The 12812-nt window shown below is 39.7% G+C and overlaps 1 protein-coding gene across 5 annotated transcripts in view; it reads left to right on the top strand.

Annotated features, from left to right (window-relative positions):
• Window positions 1-12812, top strand: part of STOX2 (storkhead box 2) — a 78958-nt gene that overhangs the window by 56119 nt on the left and 10027 nt on the right. For all 5 annotated transcript variants that reach the window (XM_026847012.1, XM_026847015.1, XM_026847016.1 and 2 more), the window contains exons 2-3: window positions 1766-1918; window positions 9165-11430. In XM_026847012.1, the coding sequence (XP_026702813.1) occupies window positions 1766-1918; window positions 9165-11430 (2419 nt within the window). The remainder of the gene's footprint in view (window positions 1-1765; window positions 1919-9164; window positions 11431-12812) is intronic.

Raw genomic sequence — 12812 nt, 5'->3', positions numbered from 1 at the left:
ATTAATAAATAGTAATATAATAACTGTGATGTTTTTTATCCATTCTCAAATGATGAGGGGACAAATTATGTTTGCTCCCAAGTCATGTGAAAGCATCTCTCTGTTTTCCTGTAAGCTGCCTATGATCTTTTTGATTACCATTGTCTGTAAAGCATGTGGCAGGAATTTTTCAGGTGAAAATGAATAAGAAATATCCAGAAAAGGTTATATTTTGAGTTCATCATTCAGTGGTGAGATAGCAGTGAGGAGGATCTTGGGGTGCACTGTGAAGCTGGAGAGATGCTTCTGTGTTGGGATTGCAGCACCGATCTGGTCAGGCCTGATGAAGCAGAAGCAAACAGGAGACCACATAGCACAAATGTGTATTTTAAATCATTATGGTGTGGGTAATGTGTATCACTGTTGTACATTAGATTGTACAGCTGGTGTATTGAAAAATATTGCTCATAAATCTCACTGAAGCAGTTATGCGATTTGCTACTTCCTCCAATTTTTTTTTTTTTCTAAAGTGCTAAGTATAATGCAAGATTAAATGCATTCTGATAATCAGTTTTAGAAACTGCGGTTCCTGTTTAGTAGATGTAATAGGAATATAGAATTAATAGGGCAAATATTAGATTCTCTAAATTGTGTAGGAAAGTTTGAATTTGAATTAATTTCCAGTAATTTGATTCCTGAATTGATCACAAGGTATTGCTCTGTGGCAACAGAAACAGGGTGATTTTCCTGAGATTTCAAAGCCACTTAGGTAAAATTTAATCCCTGGCTATTGACTGATCTGTGGCCAGAAGAGGATTCGTAGTCAAGCACCCCTTGTTCTGTCTGTTACTTTTTATTATTCCTTTTCCACTGGCAAAGGAAATTTTTTAGCCCGCTGCTTCCCTCTACTTGAGATCATTGGGGGACTGTTACCACTTCAAGAGGAGGTACAGAGCAGAATCTAAAAGCATTGCTGTATTTATATAAGGTACATTAAAGTACATATATATGTGTATTTGTGTAGTCATGCTTGTATTATCAAATTGTAAGTTCTCCTATAACTTTAGTTTTTAACATCTTTCAGTGATTTTTTTAAAGTATGTGTTAATACAGACAACATGAGAAAAGTTGTAACAGTTAATTTTCAAGCCATCCTGGAGCTGTTAAAACTTCTAATAAATACGTAGTCTGTACAATTTGACATGTAGATCCAGGAGAGATTTATTGAGGGTATCAGTCTTAAGGTGTTTGATGCTTTTGTGCCTCTAAAGAGTGTTCTGTACTTTATTAGCAGAGTGAAAATGTTATTTATTAACTTAGCAACTTTTTTTCTGATCTTTGTTACTATTAAGAAAATATACTCTATCAAGTGGAAATGGTGGGTGATCCATAACCACTAGTCTTTGAAAGGGGAATGTAATCTCGCTTTTTATGTCCAGAGAAGTACATGCTCCTGTTTTGTTTGCACAGTTACCTAGTAGGATATTCAAGCAAAAGGTTTTGCAACTGTAAGTGCTACTTTGTTGGCATTTTCCCGAATTTGTCTATTGCACCCTTTGAGAAACTATGTCTGCACAGCGTGTATCTCCCATTTTCTAAAGCTCACCATGTCTAAGTTTTGAAATAAGCTGTTGGATGGTTCTCCATTATAAGACTCCTATTCCCAGCCTAGTACAAATCTACAGAGCTATCCTGTGTGCATCTTCTCTGATTGTATCTCTGCATTGTTGTTCTGAGCAGATTTTTAAACAAAATGCTTCATTGAACATCTGTTGTCTTTTTATAGGTGATGTATCACCCATCAGCATGTCTCCCATCAGTCAGTCACAGTTTATTCCACTTGGTGAAATCCTTTGCCTGGCCATCTCAGCAATGAACTCTGCCCGAAAACAAGTCACACAAGAAGCACTAATGGAGCACCTAACAACCTGCTTCCCAGGTAACTGGACATTAATGAGTCATTGGTCAGGTGGGTGTGTGTCTGTAAAAGGGCAGTTAAAGAATTCCCAATTCCTACCCAAAAGGTTGCTTTTTTTTTTGGTTTCATTAAAAGAGGGAGTTTTGGTGTTCAGTACTCTGTTTTTCTTTACTTTTCTGCATGGGAATATTGATTAGTCCTGAGATTCTACCCAAAAGTAAAAGGAGGCTTTAGAATTCTAATCTAACCTTTTCTTTGTTCTTAAACATAGAGAGAACTGAGTTATCTTTGACAGGGCCATTCATGTGAGATACATGTTTGAGGGTTAATTCCTGACTTTATGTAGATATTAAAAATTTCTTGAGGTACTAAACTGTATTGGCTTGTTTCTTTTTTCAGACTGGTATCAGAATAAGCTTGCTTGTTATTTTCTCACAAAATAACCTTCCTTATCATCATAGTCTAAAGAGTTGAGGACTTTAGTTATAGAGAACAAAGCATGCATCATAGCCAGAACAGACTTAGTCCACCATGTGGCTTTCAAGCCAGTTGTAAGCTAACTCATAAGAGCTCTGTTGACATCATTCAACCATTTCAGGTGTCATTGTCCAGTATCCATAGAGGTAACCTCATGGAGGTCTGTATATGTGTAGAGCATTGTCTCTTAAAGAGCAGGTTTTCTACATGCTGCATTGTCTTCCTCTACCTAGGACACGCTCTCAAAACTGATGTGGCCTGATGCAAGTAACAGTCCAATGGCAGTGATGTGCCTGCTTCAGGGAGAAGTTATATTTAAACTGAAAGGAGGTTGTCAGCCTGGTTTCCAGGGATTTTCAGAACCTTCTTGAACGCAGTTCTGGGTTTTGCTTCTCTACTGCCCTTGGTTGAAAAAAATATTTAAATGTTTGGGTGTTGTGGGTTTTTTTTGTTGTTGTTGTTTTTTGTTTTTAAACGATAACTCCATGACTAAAAGGTTTGGAGAGCCATAGATACACATGCTGTGTTCATAAGTGTTGGTGTACTGTTCAGAAGATACTGTCTGCATTTGATAGTATTTATTAAATGGTAAAATGAAAATATCTTGGATTAAAGATACTGTAACATCAAAAAAGGAAACCTGTATTAAGAATGTACTCTTGAATATGCTACTTCCCTACTGGCAGTCTATATCTAGAGTTGGTGAATCATTCAAAATGCATCTTGTAGAGACATCTAAAAGTGTGCACAGAGGTTTACTGCTCAGGACAGCACAACTTTTTCACTTGTGCTTTGTATGATCCTGGGCAAGTTATTTAACTGTTTTGTGCCTGAATTTAAAGCTACTCTATTGTCCCTCTTAAGCTGTAAAAAGCAGCTAATTAAACATGCTTCAGTAGGAAAACTACTGATGCATCTGCCTCATCTAGGCAGCCTAAGCATAGCTATGTTTTGATGTTTAGAATTTTTTTGCTTATGTTTCAGAGCAAGAGTTACTTAAAACCTTGAAGATTACATGGCTTTTGCTATAGCTGGTACTAAGTTCTGAGATATTTTAAAATATAATTCTGGATTGAGAACTGTGTTCAGAATAAACAATTCTGTCTGACACTTAATATTTGCACTTTGGAAAAAATTACTGCAAGTATAGTTTCTAAATACTGGCTTTCTGTTCCAATTTGTGGTTTTGTTTTTCTTTTTCAAGGGTATTTTTCGGTATGCTTGGCTGGTTTTGTAAATGGTGGTGGTAAAAGCTGTAAGGGATAGAAAGTAAAAAAAGCAAATTATAATTCTAATATAATATTCTAATATTCTAATAATTATATTTCTATATATTACTATAATTATATTCTAATATTCTAATAATTATAATTCACAATTATAATTCTAGTTTAATTCATTTTGATGATTTTTGTCCAAAGTCATCTTTTCTATATAGCTATGTACTAGAAGAGTTCCATAGATAGCAAGTATTTTTCTAATTATTTATCAATATTTTAATATGAACATTATTGCATGGTGGAAATGATAATTTATTGGTGGCATCCCTTGGGTTTTCTGAGAGTGTGATTATCAGTTGATTTGGTGTCTTGTGCTGTTCTTCCTGGACAGAACCATACGTCAAAAATAATTCAACAGGCTGGATTTTTGTGTAGACTCTGCTCAGAAGCCTGAGGCAAGTTAGTACAGTTTCTTGCTGCCTCTTTTTTTCCCACTGACCATGAACATGTGCATTTCTGAAGTCTGAGATTAAAAAAAGGAAAGCCTTGTTTTATCTACTTCAATTCTCAAAACATAAAGAAAATTATTTGGAAAAAATAAATAACTCGCCCTTTGTTGTCCAATTTTCCCCCCTCTCTAGAGAAGTGCCTTTCTCTCCCAGCTATGACATGTTTAACATAGCAAACATACATGTTCTCCTGGTATATGAGGTTTATAAAAATATGTTGTCCTTTCCAATAAACAGAACCTATTCTTGTGCTGAATGATATTTTTCACTTGTCTGCCCAAAGTCTCTCATAAATCAGCCATGACTTTTTGAGTCCTTGTATTCACTGTGGCTATTTTAAAATATCTGATGTCCTCCCATATTGTGATGGTTTATTTTTTCAAATTAGGTACTGATGCTCTGAGAAAGAGGAGAGCATTTTCACTGTAGCAGCACTTGTCTGCCTGTGTTGTTTGTTTTTTAATGAACAGATGCTTCACTGCATTTCATGGCGTGTGTAAATTTCCTAAGACCCCAGATGCTATTCTCAAACTGCCTAAGAATAATAAACCTCTTTCCTCAGTGCAGGGTCTTACACTTGCAGTCTAGCCCTCTAGTTTGCTGAGCCATTGTGCAGGCATAAATCTGGGCCATGGCTCTATCTGAAATAAGGTATGCTAATTATTTATAACATCACATAGCAACCACTCCACATCCTTAACTAGTATTTCATGAGCCAATCAGAGTATTTCTTTTATCCCTTGTTAAGCCTTAGCATCAGCTCAGGAGAAAATCATTTTAGCAGATTTAACACCATTTAAATACTACTTCAGATGTATTTTTCATGAATTTATTTTATTGAAAAAGTTTGTAATGATAATGCACATCGTATTTGTGGCTTTTGTTATTTGTCAGGCTTTTAAAAAAGCAGGAGGGCTCCTGCTGCACGTGCTCCCATTATTCTAACTTAGAGTTAAACAATGAGATGTTTGTACAGCACTATTTTATAATTTATTGACCGTGGTTTAAATCCTGTACATTAAATGTAAATCTTTGAAATCCAGTATAAGGAGCTAAGAATGTAACCTCTGTTCCTGTGTATGGCAGCCAGACCTTCTTATCTGTATGAACCTGGCTGAAGAAAACATCAAGCCTTAGTCTATGCTGCCTTTAGTGAGGACATTTTTTTTCTGCCCCCCCCCCCTCCACTAAATGATTAAAATCATTTTAAGGTGTTCAGAATTTCAGTGTAGGAAATATGTGTGTATTGGACTAGGTTGCTTTTGAAGTGAACCGTTTTCTGAAAGCTGGCAAATTCCTCTGATGTTCACCTTTATAACTGTTCACTCTTTAAACATGTGAAATGTATATGTAGCACTTAAAATAAGTGTCTTACATTAACTGAGTTCACTCTAGGTCAGTTGTCTTTGTGAGCAGCAAACAAGACATAATCTTCTGTCTGGAAGCTCAGTGGATGGCATAGTAGACTCTCTTGAGATGCAGAAAATGTACATGTCTGATGATTCAGTGTCCAGACAGATTCTGCTTTTGAATTATTAAACCACTACATAATCTTAAATAACACCACTGCTGTCATGCAATATTTTAAATGGTAGAGTCTCTAAACTACTGCTTTTTTTCCTCTTGTTCCTATTTAATGGAGGAAGGGAGACCATAAGGAGACTTCTGAATGCAGTGGGGTAGGTTGGGTACAGACATGATGCGGACAGGTTGCTGTAAAGGGAAAAGTCTTGAGAAAGCCAGGAAATCTGTATTTAAAATAGCAACAATGGGAGCCAGATTAGTGTCACTGCTTCTTTCTACCATGCAGGAAAGCCTAATTCGAGTTTGGGTCTGTTTCTGCTTTTCTAAGTACCTGAAAGAGATCTGAACAAAACCCACAGCTAGCATTAGCTGGCAATGCTGTGCTCCAGAGGTCTGAATCTGCCATTGCCACTGCTGGCTTAGTGAACCACAGGGATGTACTGTATGCTGGGAGTGATAAAAAGAATAGTCTCCAACTCCAGGGAGAAGGCTGGCACAATTAACTTTACAGCATCATTGACTGCCCAGGCACACTAATTTTTTTTTTTTTTTGGTGTTTATCTGCACATTCTTTATTCACAGAACTTAATTAATGTAACTCCTGTGCATGCAGTGTTTGGAGACTCATTTACACAACATTGTAGTCATTATGGTTTACTGGGTGAAAAAATACATATCATTATTTTTACCATGTATTTGCAGTGCATTTTTGCCTAAAGTTAATGTAAAACATTAGCAGACCTGTTTCAATCTCTTTCCCAAAGTTTTCTGTGAACTCCCAGGAGAATGTTTTCCTCTCCTTTATTTTTGTTCCCATGTTCTTGAAACAGTATGTTAAGAAAAGTCTTTAAGTAAAGTAAGGATGAAAACCAAGTTCTTGCGGACAAAGGTAGGTATGTGTTGACGTATTTACATGTAAGCTCTTGAAAGATACAATGGATCAGTCAGGTTGTTTCTGTAGAGGCAGAGAGTTTGGCTGCTGCACAGCAGGTGCATCTCAGTTGGACCAGGATTGGACCCTGCAGCACAGGATGGAGAAGTATGTGAGCTTGAGTTTGGGGTCATCTACTTCTTGTGGTGATGCAAGGCATAATATAAAAGGGGTGTTGTTACTGAAGCAGACACAGCATCTCTACTGCAGGAAAGAAGAGGTTAGATGATGACTGCTGGTTGTTATGGAAATTGAAATCTCTTTTCATCTTCCCATGCTTTACTGAAAGCTCATGTGTAGGACAGCCTGCTCTCCAGTTGCCACTGCCTCACAATCCAGAGGAAGCTTGACATGCTTACTTCAGTCCAGAGAGACTCTGGGCTAGGGAGGGGTAGCCTTTTTGTGCTCCAGCTCTCTGGTTTTCAGTTTTTCCCATCTGTTGCTATTTCTGGCATGTTTGCTCATCCAGCATTTCTGGGCATCTTTGTTGCTTTCAACAGAATTGTCACATAAATTGTGGACACCCACATTTGAGGGAGAAAATGCACATTCCTGATTCTCCATTTCATTTGCATATTATTTCCAATTTTCAGTTATTCTCTCAAATTATATCCTTTCTTTATCTCTTTTACTTCTTGTGTCTGGATTGGCCCCAATCTCTCAAATTATATCCTTTCTTTATCTCTTTTCACTTCTTTTGTCTGGATTGGTCCCAGTCTTTCAGCTCTGTGGACTGTGCATGAAATATATTTACTGCCCCCATGTAATTCTCCCTGGAACCTTCTCTGTTGTAATTGCTTTCACTCATGTGTCCATGTTATTCCTAACACTTTGCTGTTTCCATTGTAAGATTTTTAGTTACAGATATTACTGGATGTGAGCAGTATGGTCATGTCTCTAAATTCAAACAACATTCAAAGACAGACATAAGAATACTTACTATGTTGCCTGCAACCCAGTAGCAAGGAAGAGGGTGAGTTAAGGAGTTAGTACAACTTCTGTATTTCTTGTTGCTAATCTTTTGATGGAGTTTTGGTCATAGTGCCAGAGCCCTTGCTGTCATTCTCATGTTTGCTAAGACAAGGAGATCGGTGAGCTTGCAGGCCCCAGCCTTTGACATCTGGGAGAAGAGCTGGTGACCAGAGACTATTGTGCTACTGAAGATACTGTATTTGTGGCAGGTACACCTGGTTGAGATTTTTCCATGAAGTATTTTTTGTAAAAGCATATACTTTGTTGAAATGTTTTTGAATGCATGATTCCATGGAATTTGACTTGATAAGGCTCTGACCAACTTCATCTAAGTTGGCCTGGCTATGAGTAGGGGTGTTGACCAGATGACTTCATGAGGTCCCTTTAAACCTAAGTCACTATCTAATTCTATTTTCTGTTTTTTTCCTAAATCAGTTTTGTTGAAAATAAAACTTAAGAACCAGAGTAAATAATAGTAGCTTTCGTTTGAAATAGACCATCCAAACTTTTGGATGGTTTACATTCTAAAAATGTAAACCAGGTCAGTACACAGCATTAAATTAAAATGCATTTTAGTTCAACAGAATGTATTGATTAAAGATAGCTTTTCCCACTGATAATTTTGAAGGATTTTTATTTCTTATTCAGCATAAACAGTTTTTTTTTTAAGTAGCTTGTGAACTATAAACCACTTTTTTCCTTAGCTCTTGATGGAACTTTTCCCTATGCACAGCATGCTAACTTGATTATTATACAATAAAGTATTGAAGAGTTGGTCCTGCACCACTGAAGCCGGCAAGAGTAGTGGAAACGACCAGGCTCACAATGCCAAGTCTACCATGTGGCTAATGTGGCATTGGTGCAGGTTGTTGTCCCTTTATATTTGTCCCTTTCTTGGTATGTGATATATGCACTTAAGCAGTGTCCCTCACATTTCACACAAAGGGCAAGGAATAAGCAAATTTTTAGGAGCTAAATCTGTAACTTCCAGCATAGTGGAAAAGTCTGTTTGGGTAAGATGTACTGTGTTATTCAAAGTGTGTTGTTTTTGGAGCAGCTGAAACATGTTTTAATGGTAAAGCAGGTCAGTTCAATCAAGTTTGTGATAAGGGGACAGTTGGGAGCATGAGTTGTTTTGTTTTTTTACGGAAGAATACTACAGAGAAAAAACTTAGGCGTACAAATAACCACTGTTTTATACATAACTGGGCATTATAATAAATAGTTCTGGTGAACTGGGATATAAATATTTAGTTGGAAGAAGAATAAAAGTGAAACGTTTCCCCTGATACCCTTTGATTTCCAGTGATTCCATCTTGTAGCTTAAGGTCACCTGTACAATGGAAATGACTAGAAGTTCTCTCTCGCTCTCTTTTTTTTTTTTTTTAATACTCCATTAATGGCCTCCTTTCTATTTAATTAATAATTGATATGTCTGAAGTGTAGGAGATAAGTGGAAACACAAACAAGACACAGACAAGAGAATGCTTAACAAAGTGCTTCACAGAATTTGGTTGTTCAGCATAGTCCAGTTTGCACATTGGAAAAAACAGCTTTTTGCTGGGGAGTGGGGAGCCAGAAAGCCCTGCATTATTTTTATGCACTCCCTGATATGTTTTTACTGTCATTTCTAGGAGTTCCAACACCCAGTCCAGAAATCCTTCGACATACCTTGAATATGCTTGTGCGGGAGAGGAAAATATACCCAACTCCGGATGGTTATTTCATTGTAACCCCACAGACTTACTTCATAACACCATCTCTCATAAGAACTAACAGTAAATGGTACCATTTGGATGAGAGGATACCTGACAGGTCTCAATGTACCTCTCCACAACAAGGAACTATAACTCCCTCCACCTCGGGATGCGTCAGGGACCGAACACTACCCAAAAACCACTGCGACTCCTGCCATTGTTGCAGAGAAGACATGCACAGCATGCATGCATCTACTCTGCAGAGGAAATCAGCAAAAGACTGTAAAGACTCATACTGTCCTCCTTCATTATGTCAGGTCCCACCTACTGAGAAAAGTAAAAGTACTGTCAATTTTTCTTATAAAGCAGAGACACTCACAAAGCCTAAGGATGTAGAAAAGCAGTCAAAGAAATTTGGACTCAAATTATTCCGATTAAGTTTTAAGAAGGACAAGACAAAACAGTTGGCAAATTTCTCTGCCCAGTTTCCTCCAGAGGAGTGGCCGCTAAGGGATGAGGACACCCCTACCACTATACCTAGAGAGGTAGAAATGGAGATTATCAGGCGCATTAACCCAGACTTGACTGTGGAAAATGTGATGAGGCACACTGCACTAATGAAGAAACTTGAAGAAGAAAAAGCTCAACGAAGCAAAGCAGGATCTTCAGCTCACCACAGTGGACGAAGTAAAAAGAGCAGGAATCATAGAAAGTCTCATGGGAAATCGAGGTCACACAGCAAGACTCGGGTGTCCAAAGGAGACCCATCAGATGGCTCTCATTTGGATATACCTGCTGAAAGGGAGTATGAGTTCTATGATCCCTTGACTCGATCCCCACGGGAAGGCTGTTTTATAATAGAACACAAGGGAGATAATTTTATAATGCACAGCAATCCTAATATGATTGAATCTCACTTTCCCATGACACCAGAGTGGGACGTGTCTGGTGAGTTGGCCAAAAGAAGAACTGAAATGCCTTTTCCTGAACCTTCCAGGGGAAGCTCCCACTCCAAGGTCCATCGGAGCCACAGCCATACACAGGATAGAAGATCGAGGAATGAGCGGTCCAGTAAGGCTAAAGAAAGGTCTAGATCCATGGATAACTCCAAGGGACCTCTGGGCTCAGCTACTTTAGGCACACCTGAAGATATAGGTGAAGGCTGTAGCCCAGATGACCAAACAACTAGCCAAACTTACATTGATGATAGTACTTTAAGGCCATCTCAGTCGCTTAGTCATCAAAGGGCTCTGATTTCATCTGCAGGCTACAAAGAGACTTGCATCCCTGAAATTGCTAGTGGCACCGTAGAAACCCCCAGTTCTTGTAGCCTATTGGAACAAAGCAAGCCTACAGAGAATTTGCCATCATATAGTGAGCTCAACTCCTGCACAACAAAATCTGCAGTTGATGACTATTTTCAGTGCAACACATCCAGTGAGACTGTGCTTACCGCTCCATCACCTCTGGGAAAGAATAAAGAGGATCATGATACGCTGACAGGGACAGATGGGCTCAAAAAAATGACTCCTGCAGAAAGACAGACTCAACATATTGCTAGGGAGCCTGGGGTGCACAAAGAGGAGTCCCCAAAGGGCCCAAACAGTGGTTCGGCAGTTGCTGGCCAAACTCCAGAAGTGATTGCGAATGGGCGGCTGGTTCAACACCATAGCGCTGAGTCAAGCAGCCTAGATAAAAGGAAAGAAATATTTAGCAAGGATACACTCTTTAAACCCCTGCACAACACTCTTTCTGTGAATAGTTACCATAAGTCTAGCACACCCCTGCTAAAGCCCCATCAAAAGACCCCCCCTGACACGTTGCCAGTCAGATGTGAGAAACTTGAACAAGCGATAGTAACCTCAGTCACACAAGTCACTCCCGCTTCACAGAGACAGCAAGAGACAACTGGGAACCAGGAGGCCTCCTTCGACTACTACAATGTATCTGATGACGATGACTCAGAGGAAGGAACCAACAAAAATGCTGAGGAAGAAAAGAACAGGGATGATGTTGGTACAATGCAATGGCTCCTAGAGAGAGAAAAGGAGAGAGATCTGCAGCGAAAATTTGAGAAGAATCTTACTCTTCTCACCCCGAAGGAAACAGAAAATAGCAACAACCAGAGAGCCACCCACTCAGCCCGCCTGGACAGCATGGACAGCAGCAGCATTACTGTGGACAGCGGGTTCAACTCTCCACGGTAGGACTGTCACTTCATTGCAGCTTTACAGACTAGAAAGTTCCATTTATAGTAATGTATGTGTGTGTGTGTGTGTGTGATATTGGTGACAGGACCTAGGGCCATATTAAACAATTTCACATGTTTTCAGACTATTTTCCACAGCTCTGGAATCAGCTATTCATATGTGTGGGTTTCCCAACATACCGTAAGCAACCAGTGACCATGTGCAGCATTGACTCTGTATCAGTTCATTTTCTGTTTGCTGAAAACCTCCCTGTATCTTTTTTTTTTTTTTCTGTCTTAAATTTGTGTTTGCATTTAGAATAGAAGAGATGAGGGCTGTTTGTAGCTCCATTGCTAATTGTTAATTGACCTTGTTCTTTATATAGGGATTGTGTATCCCAAAAGCCAGGGGCTCCCTTCCTCTTTTCACAGGTCCAAGGAGAACAGCCAGGATGCCGCGTCACACCGTTCATCTTTTCTGGAAGGGACTTTGGCTTCTTGACAAGCCAACGCTGCTGGCTGTGATGGAGTCCTCCGTCATCTACCCTGTCTGCATCCTGGACAGAAAGTTCATGATGTCCATGATGCACACAGGGGCCCTGCGCTGGCATTTTCTGCTGCGGTCCCTGGAGGTTCTCCAGAAAAACTTGTGGGAGCTGGGCTCTTGCTTGCTGGTTATTCAAGGAGAGTCTGTTCCTAGGGATCACATCCACAAGTGGAATATCATGCAAGTGGCTCTGGATGCAGAGATGGAACCATTTTGCAAGGAGATGGCGGCCAATGTACGATGTCTGGGAGATGAGCTGGGGTTTGAGGTGCTTTCTCTGGTGGGCCACAGTCTGTGTGATACCAAACGGTACGTGATTGTCCTGAAGACCAGTGAGGTGTCTCCAGGAAGGTTTATTTCAGATTTAACAAGCACTGGGGAGAAAAGGTCTCTCTGCAGAGCCTCCCCACCCTTGAGCAGATCAACACTCCCACCCAACTGGGTGTCATCTGCAACATCCACAGATTCTTCACGATTGCCTATGATAAACGCCCAAACTGCAGGCTGGCTCTAGAGCAGTACACAAAAGGACTGTAATCACACACACACACACACACACACACGGTTCCTGGGTATACACTCAGCATAGCCGAGGGAATCTTACCTGAAGGCGTCCCTTCTGGGGGAGGGGGGCGAGAGCACAAACCCGTCGATCTGTCCCTCTGATTTGGTGTCAGATTATCATCCCTCCAAGTTAGGTGCAAACTCGGGGTAGTATTTATCCTAGTTTGTATGTGTGAGTGGGTGGGACTGTGGACAAGCCATTACCTTTTGAGTAACGGCACAGCACATGCCTTGGTGCCAGAGGTACAGCTGGTTTTTGTGGGAAAAAAGGGAGGATGAGGAACAA

Source organism: Athene cunicularia (assembly GCF_003259725.1).
Source record: "Athene cunicularia isolate RWA chromosome 4 unlocalized genomic scaffold, athCun1 chr4_part1, whole genome shotgun sequence".
In the NCBI taxonomy this organism is placed as follows: Eukaryota; Metazoa; Chordata; class Aves; order Strigiformes; family Strigidae; genus Athene; species Athene cunicularia.
The sequence above is the reverse complement of the archived record's forward strand: the minus strand, read 5'-3'. Positions and strand labels throughout refer to the sequence as shown.